The 16343-nt window shown below is 36.0% G+C and overlaps 3 protein-coding genes across 4 annotated transcripts; 2 read left to right on the top strand and 1 right to left on the bottom strand.

Annotated features, from left to right (window-relative positions):
- Positions 1–1439: 1439 nt before the first annotated feature.
- Positions 1440–4841, top strand: LOC108604630 (cerebellar degeneration-related protein 2-like). The gene is made up of 2 exons (XM_017994178.1): positions 1440–1713; positions 1849–4841. Exon 2 carries the CDS (start codon positions 1868–1870, stop codon positions 4274–4276), a length of 2409 nt encoding a protein of 802 aa, XP_017849667.1. The 5' UTR covers positions 1440–1713; positions 1849–1867; the 3' UTR covers positions 4277–4841.
- A 124-nt stretch (positions 4842–4965) lies between these two features.
- On the bottom strand, positions 4966–9474 carry LOC108603508 (arginine/serine-rich protein PNISR). The gene is made up of 9 exons (XM_017992382.2): positions 8887–9474; positions 8599–8827; positions 8395–8548; positions 8000–8242; positions 7654–7756; positions 6598–6654; positions 6101–6222; positions 5795–6041; positions 4966–5725 (listed from the first exon to the last, which is right to left on the bottom strand). The coding sequence occupies exons 1-9, from the start codon at positions 9422–9424 to the stop codon at positions 5058–5060; spliced, it is 2361 nt and encodes a 786-aa protein (XP_017847871.1). The 5' UTR covers positions 9425–9474; the 3' UTR covers positions 4966–5057.
- A 3388-nt stretch (positions 9475–12862) lies between these two features.
- LOC108603510 (aurora kinase C) lies at positions 12863–14504 on the top strand. Of its 2 annotated transcripts, XM_017992387.1 has the most exons (4): positions 12863–12951; positions 13105–13234; positions 13335–13590; positions 13659–14504. In XM_017992387.1, exons 2-4 carry the CDS (start codon positions 13115–13117, stop codon positions 14486–14488), a joined length of 1206 nt encoding a protein of 401 aa, XP_017847876.1. In that variant the 5' UTR covers positions 12863–12951; positions 13105–13114; the 3' UTR covers positions 14489–14504. The 2 variants fall into 2 exon arrangements, with proteins under 2 accessions (XP_017847876.1, XP_017847877.1); XM_017992388.1 differs by lacking the exon at positions 12863–12951 and having other exon boundaries at positions 13070–13234.
- Positions 14505–16343: the final 1839 nt, after the last annotated feature.

Here is a 16343-nt window from a genome sequence, read left to right as displayed (position 1 = left end):
CAGATTATATAACTCCCAGGGACAACTTCAAAAATTTATTTATACAGACGGCTCCAAGATGGTATAAGGTGTCAGAACAGAAGTCTACTGTGCGAGGCCGGAAACTACCTGTTGTGCTCTCGCACAAACTACCTGCTTACTGCGGCATATTTCAGGCGGAAATATTCGCTATAAGGAAAACCACAGAAGCGAACAGCAGATACGTTCAACACGAGGTATAATAAACTTCTTTGTAGACAGTCAAGCTGCTATTAAATCACTCCAAGCAACACACGTATCATCCCAAAATGTCATGGCTTGCAAGGATGCGCTGGATAAACTAAATATATCAGAGAAAGTGTGTATCTACTGGATACCAAGCCTCCAAGACATAGAGGGCAACGAGACGGTACATGCTCTTGCCAAAAGCGGAACAAGACAACGAAACATTGAGGAGCATTGAAGATCTCTATATAACGATATAGAGGCAGAACTATGGTGGAATAGCACAACCAACTGCAAGACGGCAAGAATAATGTGCTACTCAGGGAATGATAAACTCACCAGATTCCTAATACAACTTCAAAGAAAAGAGTGGAGGCATCTGGTAGGGATAATAAAGGGACACTGTCTATCAGCGTCTCACGCAAAGAAACTGGGCCTGATAGAAGAGGACGGCTGCAGGAAATGTAAGGAACCAGGGCTCAGGGAGATAGAACACTTGCTATAGATATATAAGATTCCTAAAAGAAGCAAACATTTTTCATAATAGTCATAATAATAAAACTATAAGATATTTGTTAACAGTTAACAACATAGCCAAAGGGCCCTGCTGCCAGTTGCTATACAAAACTTAAGCTAGATGTCAATTATCAATATTAAATTGTCAATATTAAAAATATATATTCAATACTTTCAATACTCAATTCTATACTAAAATATATTCAATACTTTTCTGATTTTTCTGTCCATTTTTTCCACAAATCGTTGGCAACACGGCTTAGCGGAGTAAAATTTAAGTGAAATTCAAGCAGAAGTGATTTCGATTAATCTCCTTCTATCTGTAACACACACATCACATTTGACTACATAAAAAAATATCGATAGTTCCCTCTATAAAATCTAAAACATCATGAGCGCATAGATTAATTTAAATACATAAGTTAAATATACATATACAATTTTTAAGACGCCTTCAGGTTAGGCCGGGGCTAAAAAATAATGTTACATATGAGTATATTTCTACATACATGTACATACATATGTATGTACATATTTTCAAAGTTACATAAATGGCAAAGTGCGAATCACCTTCAACTTTTAAGCACAATAGATTAGGTGCCCTTAATTTTAAGTTAATCACCATTGATACCAAATTTACATAAGCTAGGAACAATGTATATACATGTATGTACGTATATACATATGTACATATATGCATTTGTAAATACCATTTGGATATACTGCCTTTGACAAACGTACATAAATATGTACATATGTATATAAGGGTTGTTAGACGTATTCAACTTTAGGGTTGCACTATTCTCACAATTGTGTTAAGGCTAAACACAAGTCAAGGCAAACACAAGTCCGTAACAAGAGTCTTAAGGAATACTTTAACTTGTGCAATCGTCAATCGTAAAACACAAAAAAAAAACCTATGAATAACGGATGGCAACAAAATATAAAACTTTTTGCGTAAATTTCTTGTCAAAAACCCCTACAAAAAGCTATGTAAGGCCGAAAATCAATAAATACATGTGTACATAGTATATGTATGTACATATGTATATGTATGTGTATTTGTATATATATTTGTATATAAATACAAATGTGAATCTCTTGACTTTGCTTTTCAACTTCTTACAGCTCGAACATTTAAATAAAAATGGATAGTCAGACCTGTAATTCAGATGTGGTCAGCTCAAAATTTATACAGGATGACTTGCAGCTTGCAGCTGAACTAGGGAAAACATTGCTGGAGCGAGCCAAGGAGTTAGAACTTCTGCTAGCTGAGGAAAAGACCAAAAATGAAGAAAAGCAACGCGAAATTTTGCATTTACGTAAACAAATTAATGCCATGACTGAGGTAAACGATACGCGTTTAAAGGTATACGACCAGCTAGAAGTTGGCATACAAGAATTGGAGCGCAGTAATCATCGTCTTACATTAGAGAAAACTCGCGATAAGAAACAAATAAAATCGTTCAGTGCCACCATTGAATCTCTGGAGACGCGATGCGAAGAACTAAGTCAACTCCTAGAGGAAACTAAGCATTCACTAAGCTTGGAACGCCGCAAGAATAACAAGCCTGCCCAGCAGCATCCGCAAAACACTGTGGCAAGCAAAACGGGTCAACTGAGTTTGCCTGAACCATGGATTGGACTCAACCGCGATAAAGCGGACCTGAACGCTACGACGTCCTTAGATAACAGCTCATTTACGGCCAAAGCAAACTCAACCGGCCTAAATGACATATCGTTATCGCAGTCCAACGACAAATCTTTGATTATCAGCAAAGCGGGTAACTCCTCTCAAGAGTTACCAGAGGCAGCTGCCAGTTGCGCTATTAAAGGGGACGAGGAGCTAATTGGGCTAATAAGTGACATGGAGAATATTAAGCGTGACTATGTTGCAGAAAAGCAGCGTTGCTGTGAATTAGAAGATCAGCTGGTAGCCATCATACAAGAGAATCAAGACCTTCAGGGTCGCGTCGCCTTAACAAGCACAAATGAAGATATGATGTCTATGCACGATGAATTCTCACTGCTTGACGATGTACGTCAGGGTCAGATGTGTAGTCGATGCTTACGCGTTATGGAGGAACACGAACAAACTTCCAACAATGATGGCCAGTCGTCAATAGCACAAACTGAAGATATGAGAGATGATGATGAACGCAGTTTGCTTGGTAGCGAACTTAGTGCAAACTTTCCATTGAAGAAACCGCTTCAAACAACAATACCAAATGCGGATGCAAATACAAAAATGTTGGCAGATAACCCAAATGTTTACCGTGATTTAATTGAAAAATATGAAGCCTTATTGGAAATGCAGCGCAACTCATTAGTTCTTAAAACGAATGTCGTCATCGATAATAACTTGCAGCAACTTGCAAAAAGTTTGAAGCCAGATCCGTCACAATCTGGAAATGAAGCATGTCTGATAACAAACAAAAGCTCAAAAACTGTGCGCGGACGGACGTCAGCCGAATATTCTGAGGCAGAGACTTCTTCATCGGGTTTTTCTGAAGAGATCAGCAATAAGTACACTCAAACGGATGAGCGGCCAGGGTACTTTTTGTGCTCTATTAGCAATGGCGAGGAATGTAAGCTAAGCATTTACGACGATGTAAGCCCAATTGATTCGCATTTCCATAGCCGTCCTGAGTATAGAGAGCTTTTCAAAGAGATTTTCGGCATTCTTAAAAAAGCAGCTGATAGCAAAGAAAATGTTCAGGATCATGATCCGAACAGTTCGCAGCCTACAAATGATGTCATGACGGGACGTGATGCTCATGGTGTCGACGAGTTTTCAGTTGACTTTGGAGATGATACCCAAAGCATTATCTCATCTGTAATGTCGAATGAATCATTTGCTATATCTGAGTGTGTTACAAAGCTCGAACGTAAAACCGCAAAAAAGCACATAAACGAATGCAAAAATCAAGAAAATCGAATCTTACAGGCAAGTTCCATATTTGCATCAACAGCACATATAAACGGCACTGAAAGAACAGATGAAATTAGATCTATTGAGGAAAATAGCCGGGTATTGACACCACTTAAGCGTGAACCTCTTGAGTATTTATCCATTGGTGTTGGTATTAAGAAAAAAAATCGGAATCGGAGAAATAGAAGTCAACATAATAATGGTGTGCGTGTAGAATCACCGTTAGCGCAGCGTACACCAACGCATCACGTGCGCCGGACACGTAGAGATTTTGCTCCCATTCCACCAGATATGTTAGGAACAGAGTTCGTGGCACGCCGAGGCAAGGAACGTTCTAACACCGAATGGGATGGCTCACCCATGATTATTTATAATCGCACTATAAGCTCATCTGGGGTCAAGCGTACAAGTCGTGTTTTCGAATTAAATGGCGTTGAGTTTCATCCAAATACGGTATCTCAAGAGTTCCACAAGCTGAAGCGTCTCGATCTATCTTACGCAGAGGTGTTACGGCGCTCCGATGCATACGAACATCAACATCAAAATCAATCGATACGTGGTCAACAGCGCACGCAGCCACCCCGTTGGAATGCAAACAAACAAAGTCAAAATAGTCGGCGCTAAATATGCAAATGTACATACTCGTAACTCAATAGTATTTTTTTTTTTTGTGTTTTTAATTTGTTACATTCACAGCAGCGTCATTGTGTTTCTATTTTAGTTATTTTTTATTAAATTTTATTTAAGCCAACTATTTTCCAATATCTTCGGATTTCGAAGTAGTCATTTATAAAGTGTCTCCCTCTGTCATTCGTTTAATTATTTAAGATTTAGGTCTATATATGTATGTAACCTCGTTCATTCCGATCTAATTACCAACTAATTAAAGACTATCAACCTTAATTATACTTGTACTTAAATACTTTAAGGTTTTCTCAACATTTTTGCATTAAGAATATGAATATTCTGTACGATTATAAATAGGTAATATTCATCCAAGTTTTCTATAAATAAAAAGCATATGTGCCAATTCGAATCCCATACATCATAAGTAATGAAACACACAGTCATAATCTTATTCGTAACTCTGACCTGCTTCGATAAAGTTTACAGTGGATAATACACATATGTAGTTAATAATGTTCTTATCTTGTATTTAGAATGCAAATAAAATAACTAAATTAGATAAAAAGCTATTAAAATATAATTATATTGATTAACAAGCTAAAATCAGCATAGAAAATATAAAAATGGCTGACCAATTTGTTTTTTTTCCTTTATTTAGAGTTGTATCTAGTTAACAGATTATAATTATGTATTATATAGTAATATATTATTTAGTCATTTAATGAGGATTTTTTTCTTGCAGTTTGGAATCTGTCGAATAGGTTGAGTTGTATGTATTTCAAGAATTCGAACGCGAGCGAGTTCGTCGGCGTTTCTTGTCATTTCTATTCCTCTGGTGACTGCGACAAGAGCTACTTTGCCGAGTACCATGCCTGCCGTAATTTGAACTTTCGTCACATGACTGGCTAGATTCACGGTCTCTTCGCTCACGTTTGCTATTATAGTAATGATAATAAGAATGCCGATCGTGCCCCATGTTCTTTTGATGACCGTCCCAGTTGTGTCCACTATGATGGCTGTGTTTACTCTTGTTGCCACTATGCTTTTTGTTATTTTCTCTGCATCGACTGGACTTTTTCGCAACGCTACGTTTATCATACTTGTATGATTTTGAGCTGTTAAAGCTGCTGCTTCTTTCGTTACTTAAGATGCTGCTCTTCCTGCTGCTGTCGGTTGAAGATGAAGAGGACTGGCGACTGCGATTTCTCTTTGATGATTTGTTAGCCTTGTCGAGTGCCTTGTCCGCAGCGTTTAGCATGGTGGCCATGGATTGAGGTATCTGCAGCAAGTCGTTGGCTAAATTTGCTACACTTTTCACCTGAGGGAAAATGCTATTCTGCGTGGTAGCACCTGCAGTGATCGTCTGACTTACACAACTTATCGCATGTTTACTGTCCTTATTATCACTGAACCGTGTGACACGCTCCTTACGGCTGGCTCGTTTTCCTACGTAATTAAATCAAGAAGTAATATTTTACATGTGCCTTTTTTAAAACGGTTTATTTTAATTTTTACCATTAAAGTGCGGCAACTTATCATTATGAACGCTTGTTGCATTGGAAGTTGAAAAAGATTCTGCGTTAGACTGTGGCTGAAACCTTTGTTCGATAATCAGTCTAGGCTTCTTAGCGTAGTCCTGTTCCATTTCCAACTTGCGATCCTGCTGCAAATTCTGTTCATCAATTTGAGCTTGATGCGAGACACGCTCTTCAATTTCATCAATGACTTTCTCAAAGGCGCGTTTACTTTTACGTATTCGCAGCTATAAAAATAAAAAGTTGAATCCATAAGCCGTATTGTAAATCAGCTTATAGCGCTTACTTTAAGTTCATCTGTGACAAGCTCAACGCTTCTATTTGTTTCCTTGGTGGCAGAGTCATGGGTATACTTGCCTTTATCTTCATCCTCACTCTCGCTCGATGAATCGCCATATGCAGCTAAACCTATAAGTCAAATCAATCAAGTGCTAATTGTTTCTGCCAAAAATAAAATAATTGCCCCTGTCGTGTTTGTCAGAGTGGATATTTGTTTTGAAATAGCTTTCAATTCTTTATTTTAAATGTGATATTTAAAAATCAATGTGTGTAATTGCCGTCGCTACAGGCGGAATTAATTTGGAAAGGCTTTAGAGATCTGAAGTGTGAACGAGCCCATCTTAAGCAAAAGTGTAACGCCTACACACTTGGTTGAGAAAATACAATTAAATAGTATGATCTGTATCCGAGAGATTAACAGATAGACAGAGCTTGGGAAAATTTTACTACCTTAAGCACAATAGTGTAGAACTTATTGTAATAGTATAGGAATTTGTGACTTACCCAGGTTGCCGGTAATTGAGGACAAGGCGCTTTTGCAAATCACTTGGGCTGATGACGCTTTTGATTGATATACACATTTATATATATTTTTACATAATAGGTTTAAATGATGTATATGTTTTTTTTATATAAAGGGAAGAAGTGCCTGTTGAGGAATGCCTTTTTGTTTCTACACAGACCTAGAAGGTGTTATGCGGACATACGCTACAGACCTATGGTTGGTACTAACAAAATAAAAAATACAATTTTTTAGATTGTCACTCTTAATAAATCGGCTCCAATTAATCGAAAATTTAAGCCAAAACACTTTGCAAAACATATAAGCTTTAAGAGGAAAGCATAAACACAATAATGTATTTGATTTAATTTTGTAAATATACTTATTTATATTTTTAATTAAATAAATGATGGCTATGAAAATATAGAATACATTTTATTAAAACCACAAAAATGAACGAAGTTAGTGACACCCATAACTGAATAAATTTTAGTGCCCACAACCGAATTGGAAAGGCATTTTAAAATGTCATGAGATTTGTTTCAATTAATGTAAATTGCACTGAATTTTAGTCGTGATGCAAATAAAATATAAAGCCTTAATTTCCTAATTTTTTAAAAACTCCCTTTAATATTTTGGTTATAACAAATCGCAAAAGGCGTCTGAAGCACCAGCAAATGTACATACACCCATATCTAACTCTCAGAATTGTTCTTTGTAACCTTTGACGCTTTGACGCAAAAGATACACTTGGGTGTCCACAGAAGTAACCCTCCGCTCACCGCGCACTTCTCCCCTATGTATGGATGTACAACCCTTACGCATATACATATAATAAGATACTTAATGATGTACTTTAACGTATTATTTTTCAAAAATATATAGTATTTTTAAACAAGTAACGCTTTACTTTCTATGTACATATATACAACTATTTCACATTAGATGCACATGAAAGCGAGGCGATTAACATACAATGTATGTACTTTTGTATTTATGAATATGTGCATTATCAACTCATATTCAATCAAAAATAATCTAGAACTGTAAAAATGTACCTTCGGCGCGGTGTGCTTCGATTGTTTCGTTAGCAATTGCTGCAATCTCTTCATTTGTGGTTTCCAAAAGTATTTCAGTTAGTGTACGACGCACAATAAGCATCTAGAGGATAGAGTTTGTGCTATTTCAGAATACTTCTTTTTCATATAAAGTGCCGCCAGGCAATAAAACCTTTCAACAAAAAATTTCGCACAACAGAGTCCGTTATAAATATCACATAGATTTTGCAACCAATTTACTTAAGTATAGGTTATAATAATTTAATGTAATTCAATAATCTTTCCAATGTTTATTGGTTTAATTGCCTGGAACATTGCACATTAAAGTCATTATTATGCTACCTACCAAGTTCGCAAGTTTTGCTTCGTAGCTTTTACCGGTTATTGTCGCTGCTTCAACGTTTCTAGTGCGTGCAACTGAAGTATTATTGACAGACTGTTGTTGTTGGCTTCGCTGACATCTATTTTCGTTTTCCTCATCACTGCTACTGGATCTACTCAATTTATTATTACCTATAAGCTGGGCCATGCTGGTTTCCACGTGTGCAGTTTCTACAGGGCTGTTAAAATCTTCTTCGCTGTCGCTAGCCTGAATTTAAGCTCGTGTTAATGTTTAATGGCTATTGAGACACACTCGGAGCATGTTATGTATTGTGTGCAACAACAATTCAATTTTAATTTATATTTCACTTGTACTTAAATATTAAATAAAATGCACACAAAGAGCACTGCTCTACTTACCACATTTAAAATGTTCAAGATATTATCAGGTTTTCTTATTGTTTGGCTTGATACTTGCTTAAAATCCGTTGCTGAAGACTCAATATCCAGAATCGGATGTACCTCACGTTCAAGCCGCCGTTGCTTTTCCCGTTCCATTTTTTCCAAACCCTCTCTGCAATCCATACTATACATACATATTACTAAAAATAATCAAACTCTTACCTAATCCATGCTGGTAGCATTTTTCGTTTGTTAGCATCAAGTTCGTTGCCTGAGGTAACATTAACTTCCGCGTACTTAGTTTGTAGTGAATCTTGTGCCTGTTGTACTGTTAATTGGTGTTGCTCATTAGGATTGCTAATATTCAACTTAAGAAGCGATGGTATATGAGCTGTGGGGCTGTTTTGCACTTTTTGCCAATTGTTCCATTGTTGTGGGTCTATGGCGTCCGCTGTTGTTTTTTGTTTTACTTAAATACAATACCATATAGGTAATTCATGTGTTACTTACTTATATTCTTGGATAATACGGCAATTGACAACCGTTTATTGTTATTGCTGTTCGTCCATGGCTGTTTAGAAATCAGGGAATCTGGCGTCTGACTCTCAGATATAACCCCTACACGTCCACCATTTTCATCTTCATCCATGTCCATTTCTGCTTCACCCTGTTCTTCATAGCGCGGTTGAGCTTTGGAGAGTTGGTGTTGATGTAGCTCCAGTAAGTGGCTTTGATGGCGGTACTCTGGCACATTGCCGATAATAGGCGGAGGAGGGGCCATGGGCATATTGATATTACAATTAGCTATTGGCAAAACGCCTGATGGATTCAAATCTCTCATATGTATCCACTGTTGTGCAAGCTTTGCCCAGTCAATGTCACCTTGCATGTTTAGTGGCATCCTCAACCCACTATTTAGGTAATTGCAGATGTCAGGACCAGGACCAGATGTGGGTAGAAAAACTGGTGAATTTCCCACATTCATGTATTGATTATGTTTATTGTAACTTAAATTAGGGTTTATATTCTTTTTATCACCCGGAAACATATTATATATTGTCTTGTGCAATAATCTTAAAGAAAATTTTTCGTTTTTAGTATTCCACAATATTTCAAAACACTTTTTTTGTCACTATAGATTTGACATTGGTGATGTGACAAACCTCGATCCATTTTTTTGATGATATTATCATATATTTTCGAATGTTTATATCGATGTTGAACGAAACATCGATGTTACATGAGGCATCTGATAAGTTTTACTTGATCATGGAACAAAAAATGGTTTGCATGGCTATGGAATAGGCAAAATGCATGACCACTTGCCAAACGTCCTCAAAATCAACACAACACGCTCCTACGTTAATATATCAGCATCAAGTCGCATCATGCATATACAAAACTTATGTAAAACGATATTGTGTAAAAATATGGTTGCAGTCATATTAAAGAAAAAAACCACTGCCTGAATATAAATTTTTTTTTGTAAATTGTGTAGATAATATGAAAAAACGTTTCACAGACAATAACGAACTCAAGATTTTACCCGATGTTCAATGTTTCATTTTAAAAACATCGCCATCGGTGTTTCTACCAGTTGACAATAGTTGGCAATTGTCAATAATCGATTGCAATAGAATATCGATCGATAGAAAACCAAGTGCGAGTCCGTACGCGGACACACAATACAAACGAAATACTTTCTTGTGTGTTGTGCTTCAGTCAAACAGAAAACAAGAGTGAAAATATTTGCAAACACAAAATGCGATCGGCTGGTTTAAGTATAAGTGAGAAATAATCTTGATTGCTCTCTCGCCCTGTCTGCACTGGCAGCGGCGACGACAGTTAGCGAAACAGAAACACACTCATATTTTTTGGAAAGCCAATGCAAACGAGCAATAATTGTCGTGTAGTCATCAGACACACACACACAAGAAATATTGCTCAGCCACACTCAAGCAATTGTCGTGTGGTCTCAGCCACAATTTCGGTTGTGTGAGGCAGTACACATTGGTAGTACACATTGTGTCTGTGGTGTGGTTCTCAGGTTTGTTTGTTATTAAACGGTAAATGGATAGGGAACAATTTTAGTCAATGTAGTAATATTTTATGTATTCTTATTTCAAAGAGCACTATTAATCGCTGATGCTTACAACGCAAAACACAATTATTCTAAAAACCTTAAAAGTATCTGGTTCTTCAAATAATTTTGTTATGTGTTGTAAGCATTAGCGAACGTCAAAGCTGTACTACTTAACATGTAAGACAATCAATAATAATAATGATATATTTTCCGAAAATTAATCGTGATGAAAAAGAATCTGTAATATAGATACCAATATATCAAGGACGTCCAATATTACTCATTCTGTCAAGATCTACATTTCTTAATAATTTAATATTCTTTAAAAAAAAAAATAAGGATATAGAATCGGTAATATATGTTTGTAATTACAAAATATAGTGGGACTCCTACACTACGCTACATAGTAGTGGCTGATAAGAGTAGAAAAACAATCCACTGTATCAATGCTTTTCCCATTCCAAAATCTCTTAATAAGCACTGGTACATTATTTGTTACTAAATTTTCAAAACAAAAAGGGTGCAAAGACTTTAAAAATTGTATTGAAAAAGTTAAGTAAATTTTTTGTTACTTAGATCTGATAGTCTATAAAAATGTAATTTAATGCATTAATTGCAATTATTTTGTAAAAAAAAAAGTCTCATAGCCTGTAGAAAATATTCTGAATCATAAATTTGTTTAATATGTTAATTTATTCGTTTTTTTAATGGTAAATTTGATAAATTATAAATTATATTTAAAATAAATACTTATAGAATGTATTATTATTTAATTACAATATCTGTAAAATACAGCTACTATTATTTGAATTGAATCGCCTTTAAAAATTTTGTTAGAAAAAACGATTGCTTGAGAATGATAAAACCTTCGAAAACAACTATGGTGACCACCATCGATTCTTTTCTAGCTGTTTGAGCAGGAAAATCATCGAAGTTGACCCACATGGATGAATCGATGTTTTTCACAAAACAACAAGAAAACGATACATTGCAGTTTTTAACATTTTTTTTTTAAAGTAATTTACTCTCATATTATAAAAAAATATATTATTAAACAAATCAAATGTGTAAAAGTTCTTTATAAAAAATTACGCTCTGCTTGAGACCCAAAGTTTTCTGAATTTATATCTTCAAAAGTCAATATGAAACCTAAAACTATATCGTTCAACACAAAAATTAAAATTAAATCACAATTCAATTAAAACGAGAATAAAAAACAACATCGCGTTCCACTCAAAAAAGAGTAAAAAAAGGCAACACCGCGAGCTTCGCTTTTCGCTAACAAGTTCTGCTTTTCTGAACATTCTCTTATTTTTAGTAGAGGTGACCGGTACGCAAAATTATGTATTTCATAACGCATATGCGGTGTCAATTGATATAAAAATTTGATAAAAAAAAAAATATATTTGTTTAGCTTGTTTATATATTTGCTTAGCCCTGCCAAGAAGTTCTGGGTAAAAAGGAAACATAGAACAACGATGTTTGAAAACCTCGATGTTTCCGAGTTTTTGAAAATATCGATGTATCGATACATCGCCGATGTTTTTCCTGCTATACTAGCTGTCTCTAGGCATTATCGCAACCAGACATTAGAGCTATAATTCATCGATGGTTGCGCCATTGAAAGTTTACGATTATTTTTGGCGCAGACCGATACTATTGTGATAGTATCGCCCGTAAGTAAATTTAATTTTCAAATATGACAAATATTTATTTATTAATTAGAAAGAAGTTCTAAAGGCTTAAGCGCTGCTCTCCGCTCGGAGACACGCTTTTTGGGCACACAGGGCAGTCTATTGGCAATTTGGACCAGTGGACGCATCTCAGATAAATGCTGCTGCAATTAAATAATTTAAGAGATAATAATGTAAGTAATGCTTATAGGACTAATTTTTATATTACCCTCCAATATTCCAAAGGGTCGCATTCAATTCATCTACTCGGAATGTTAAAATTGGGAAATTGTCGTAGCCATGGACTATCACGATAGTCTAAAAACTGTCGAGGGTACTGATCGGGCGCCTCCATCGATGGTATCGATAGTACAATCGATGTTTTTACAGCTCTACCAGACATAAAGGACAGATTTTAGGACAATTTGAATATAAAGGCCGCAGACAGATTTTAGGACAGATAGAATATATAGTCCGCAATTCGTTTCCTTCCTTTCCACGAACACGAGATTTTGCAGACATTGGTTATTTTATTCATGTCGACATATGTATATATGTTGTTTTTTTTAAAGTATGCCAGGCAACGAAGAACAAGACCGGCACAAAAAACATCGTGCATTATTAAAATATCGATCTTTGCATCGTTAGTTTGGCAGCTCTAATGGACATCAATATTGTAGATAATACTCGCAGAATAATTTCGGTGAACTAAGTCTTTCCTGATTTTTCGTTACGCATTTTTGTTTTAGTAAATAATTGAAGTTGTTATTGCCGTCATTCAATTAATATTATTATTGAAATAAAAGAAATCCAGTTCAAGTAAGTTTGGTAACCCTGCGCTCATACATACACATACATATACATATATACCTACGTTCTTCACATTTAAATAAACGGCATTTTATTTTCACTGAATGTGACTACAATTTTATGACTTTCCATATAATAATATTTCATTGCTTAAACATTTAGATCTTAAAACATGTCAGAAAAAGCGAGCAGTGTACTATGTGCTAAAGAAAATCTTTTGAACAAGTCAGAAACTTCTAGCTCAGCATCGGCTGTCACAACCATGCAGAAAAGGCAATTTCTTACTAAAAAGGTTTGTACCACATATGTATAAAAAATACTATATTAAAATACATTTTGTGATTACATTTATGTATGTATGTATGTATATGAATATGCGTGCGTGTAAATAGACGATTAATGAGAATATAGCGCCTCTTGGATGCAGCATCAAGCCAGTCTTGCAAGTAACAGCTACCTCCAAGATCTTAGCTAATACAGAACAAAAGCCACAATTGATAGTTACAACTGTTGACACAGCGATTGCTACAGGAAACAAAGATACGCTTTTAGCTTGCTCGGAAAAGCCAATATCTTCAGCAATGGCGGTAGAGAGCTGTGGTAGCACAAGTAATGTGAACAGAGAAATCTCTGTTAAGGATAAGACTGGTAAATATTCCTATTATGCATGATTATTTTCAAAGATAATATACTGCAATGAATTTACTGTATTGCAGAAAGAATTATCACAACAACGGCAAAGCCAAAGAAAACATGGGCACTGAGCAACTTTGATATTGGTCGACAGCTAGGACGTGGAAAGTTCGGAAATGTATATTTGGCTCGTGAAAAAGAATCTCAGTTTGTAGTTGCGCTTAAAGTACTTTTCAAAAAACAAATTGGCGAAACAAATGTGGAGCATCAGGTGCGCCGCGAGATTGAAATACAATCGCATCTACGGCATCCTCATATTCTACGCCTTTATGCATACTTTCATGATGAAGCCCGTATTTACTTGATACTTGAGTATGCTCCGCAAGGTACGCTATTCAGTGCACTGCAGGCACAGCCCTTAAAGCGCTTTGATGATCGCCAGTCGGGTACATATATAAAGGCTTTGTGTTCGGCGTTATTGTATTTACACGAACGCGACATTATACACCGAGATATCAAGCCTGAAAATCTGCTACTTGGTCATAAAGGAGTACTAAAAATTGCCGATTTCGGGTGGTCAGTTCATGAACCCAACTCAATGCGCATGACGTTGTGCGGTACAGTCGATTATCTACCGCCTGAAATGGTACTGAACAAGCCTCACACAAAGAATGTTGATCTATGGAGTCTGGGTGTGCTCTGTTATGAGTTGTTGGTGGGCAACGCCCCATTCTATTCTAAAAATTATGAGGAGACCTACAAGAAGATACTTAAAGTGGATTACAAACTGCCAGAGCATATTTCTAAGGCCGCTGCTCACTTGATATCGAAACTATTGGTGTTAAATCCTCAGCACCGCCTTCCGTTGGATCAGGTTATATTACATCCATGGATTGTGGCACACACGCAATGAAACAAACAAATTAAACACATAATTTAATTTTCAAGTTTTCTTAAAATTTTGAATTTTTAAATTATGTAAGAAATAAAAAATCTTTATTTAACTTTGTTGCAATTCAATTTGTTAATTTTTATATATCAATACTTACAATCAATCAAAACTTACAAGTAGCAAAAAAACAATATAAGCAATGTATATTTGACAAGTCTTGAAGGAATGGCCTAAAAACAAACTGTAAATCTAAATTTTTCTAAAAAAAAATCTTTGATACTACTTACAATTTCATAGAAAGCTTCTACTAGTATTTGCTAACATATGTATATGGATATAAACCACGTCTCAAAAGAGACAGGAAACTTTTCGTTTATTACATGCTAAGCATTTAGTACAATTAAATTTTGATGTATTTTACTTAAATGAAAATTTATAGCAATATTGATACGATCTTTTATTCGAAAATTTTTAACTTGTCAATAAATATATTACGGTGTCCTTTATTTGTCAACATTTTTGTTTCTAAACCTGTTATACTATACTATTATACATTATATTATAAATTTTACAATTATTTTGAATTTCAATTTTAGAATTTTTTATTTTAACTAAAAAAAAACATCGAATTTGTTTAAGCTTTTGAAGAAAAGTATTTATCTACAATATAAGAGAGTTTGTCCTGACCAGAAAACGGCAATTATGGCAGTACAAACAACACGCGACAATATACGAACACAGACACAACAAATAATTCTGTGTGCGGCGCACAAGCAACCCACCCAAACACACCCAAACACCCTAGAAAGGTCCGTTCTGCTTTCAGCCACAACGAAGCAAATGTTTGCAAACCCAAAATGCGATCGGCTCGCTCTGTCTGCATTGGCAACGACACCGACGCGACAGCAGGTAGCGAAACAGAAGCACGCAAAAAACATACAAGACATTTTTTTACCTTTTTCGTCTCTTTTTCGGATCTTTTTTCTACCCACAAGTAATTATCTTGTGGTCTCAACCACAATTTCGCTTGTGTGTGGCAGTACTAATATTGTAGTACGCTTGTGTTTTTAGGGATGTGTGCACTCTTGCCGTTCTCTGGTCCTGACTAACGGGTGAACGCCGTACGTCAGTACCCATCAGAGAACGGCATAAGTGTATCCACCCCAAAAATTACCAAGACACTTACGTGATATTACCCACACAAGCGGCCGATATTGCGGCTGCTGCCGCCTGACAATTTTTTCATGGGTAGTCTACAATTATTGCGTGGGTAAGCACAAAGTCCCGAAAATGTATGTGAGGAAACGCAACAAAAATGTCATACATTATTTTGCGCGCCTTATGTGCGCTTCTGCTTCTTTACTTGCTGTCGGGTCGGTGCCGCTGCCAGTGTAGACAGAGCGAGACAGCAGGCTAGATTATTTATCGCTTATGTTTTTGACAGCCGATCGCATTTTGTGAGTGCGCACATTTTCCTTTTGCTTTGTTTTTCAGGACTTTGCAAGTACCCATGTCTTGTCTTATGTATGTGAGTATAAGCTCATGCCTCTGTGTTGTGTGAGCGCGTATTCACCCATACCCATGATTTGTGGGTGCCACCATAGTACTTAAAAAGGCCACCCTGCCGTTCTCTAGTACCCATCAGAGCTAGAGAGCTGAACAAAGAATTGCCCACACAAACAAACAACTAATCCCTAAGTATGCACATGCATACTTCATAAAAACATACAGATGAACCGTTATGGCAAGCTATTTTTAATTTAGTTAAACATTCAGATTCCGGTTTTTTTTTTAGTAACATTTTCATCCAAATCTTATGACACCTGCCTCATTTTTTTGGTGCGCTAACAAAAATTTTTGTATTGCTCGATAGATT

Source organism: Drosophila busckii, chromosome 2R (genome assembly GCF_011750605.1).
Source record: "Drosophila busckii strain San Diego stock center, stock number 13000-0081.31 chromosome 2R, ASM1175060v1, whole genome shotgun sequence".
Lineage (NCBI taxonomy): Eukaryota > Metazoa > Arthropoda > Insecta > Diptera > Drosophilidae > Drosophila > Drosophila busckii.
The sequence above is the reverse complement of the archived record's forward strand: the minus strand, read 5'-3'. Positions and strand labels throughout refer to the sequence as shown.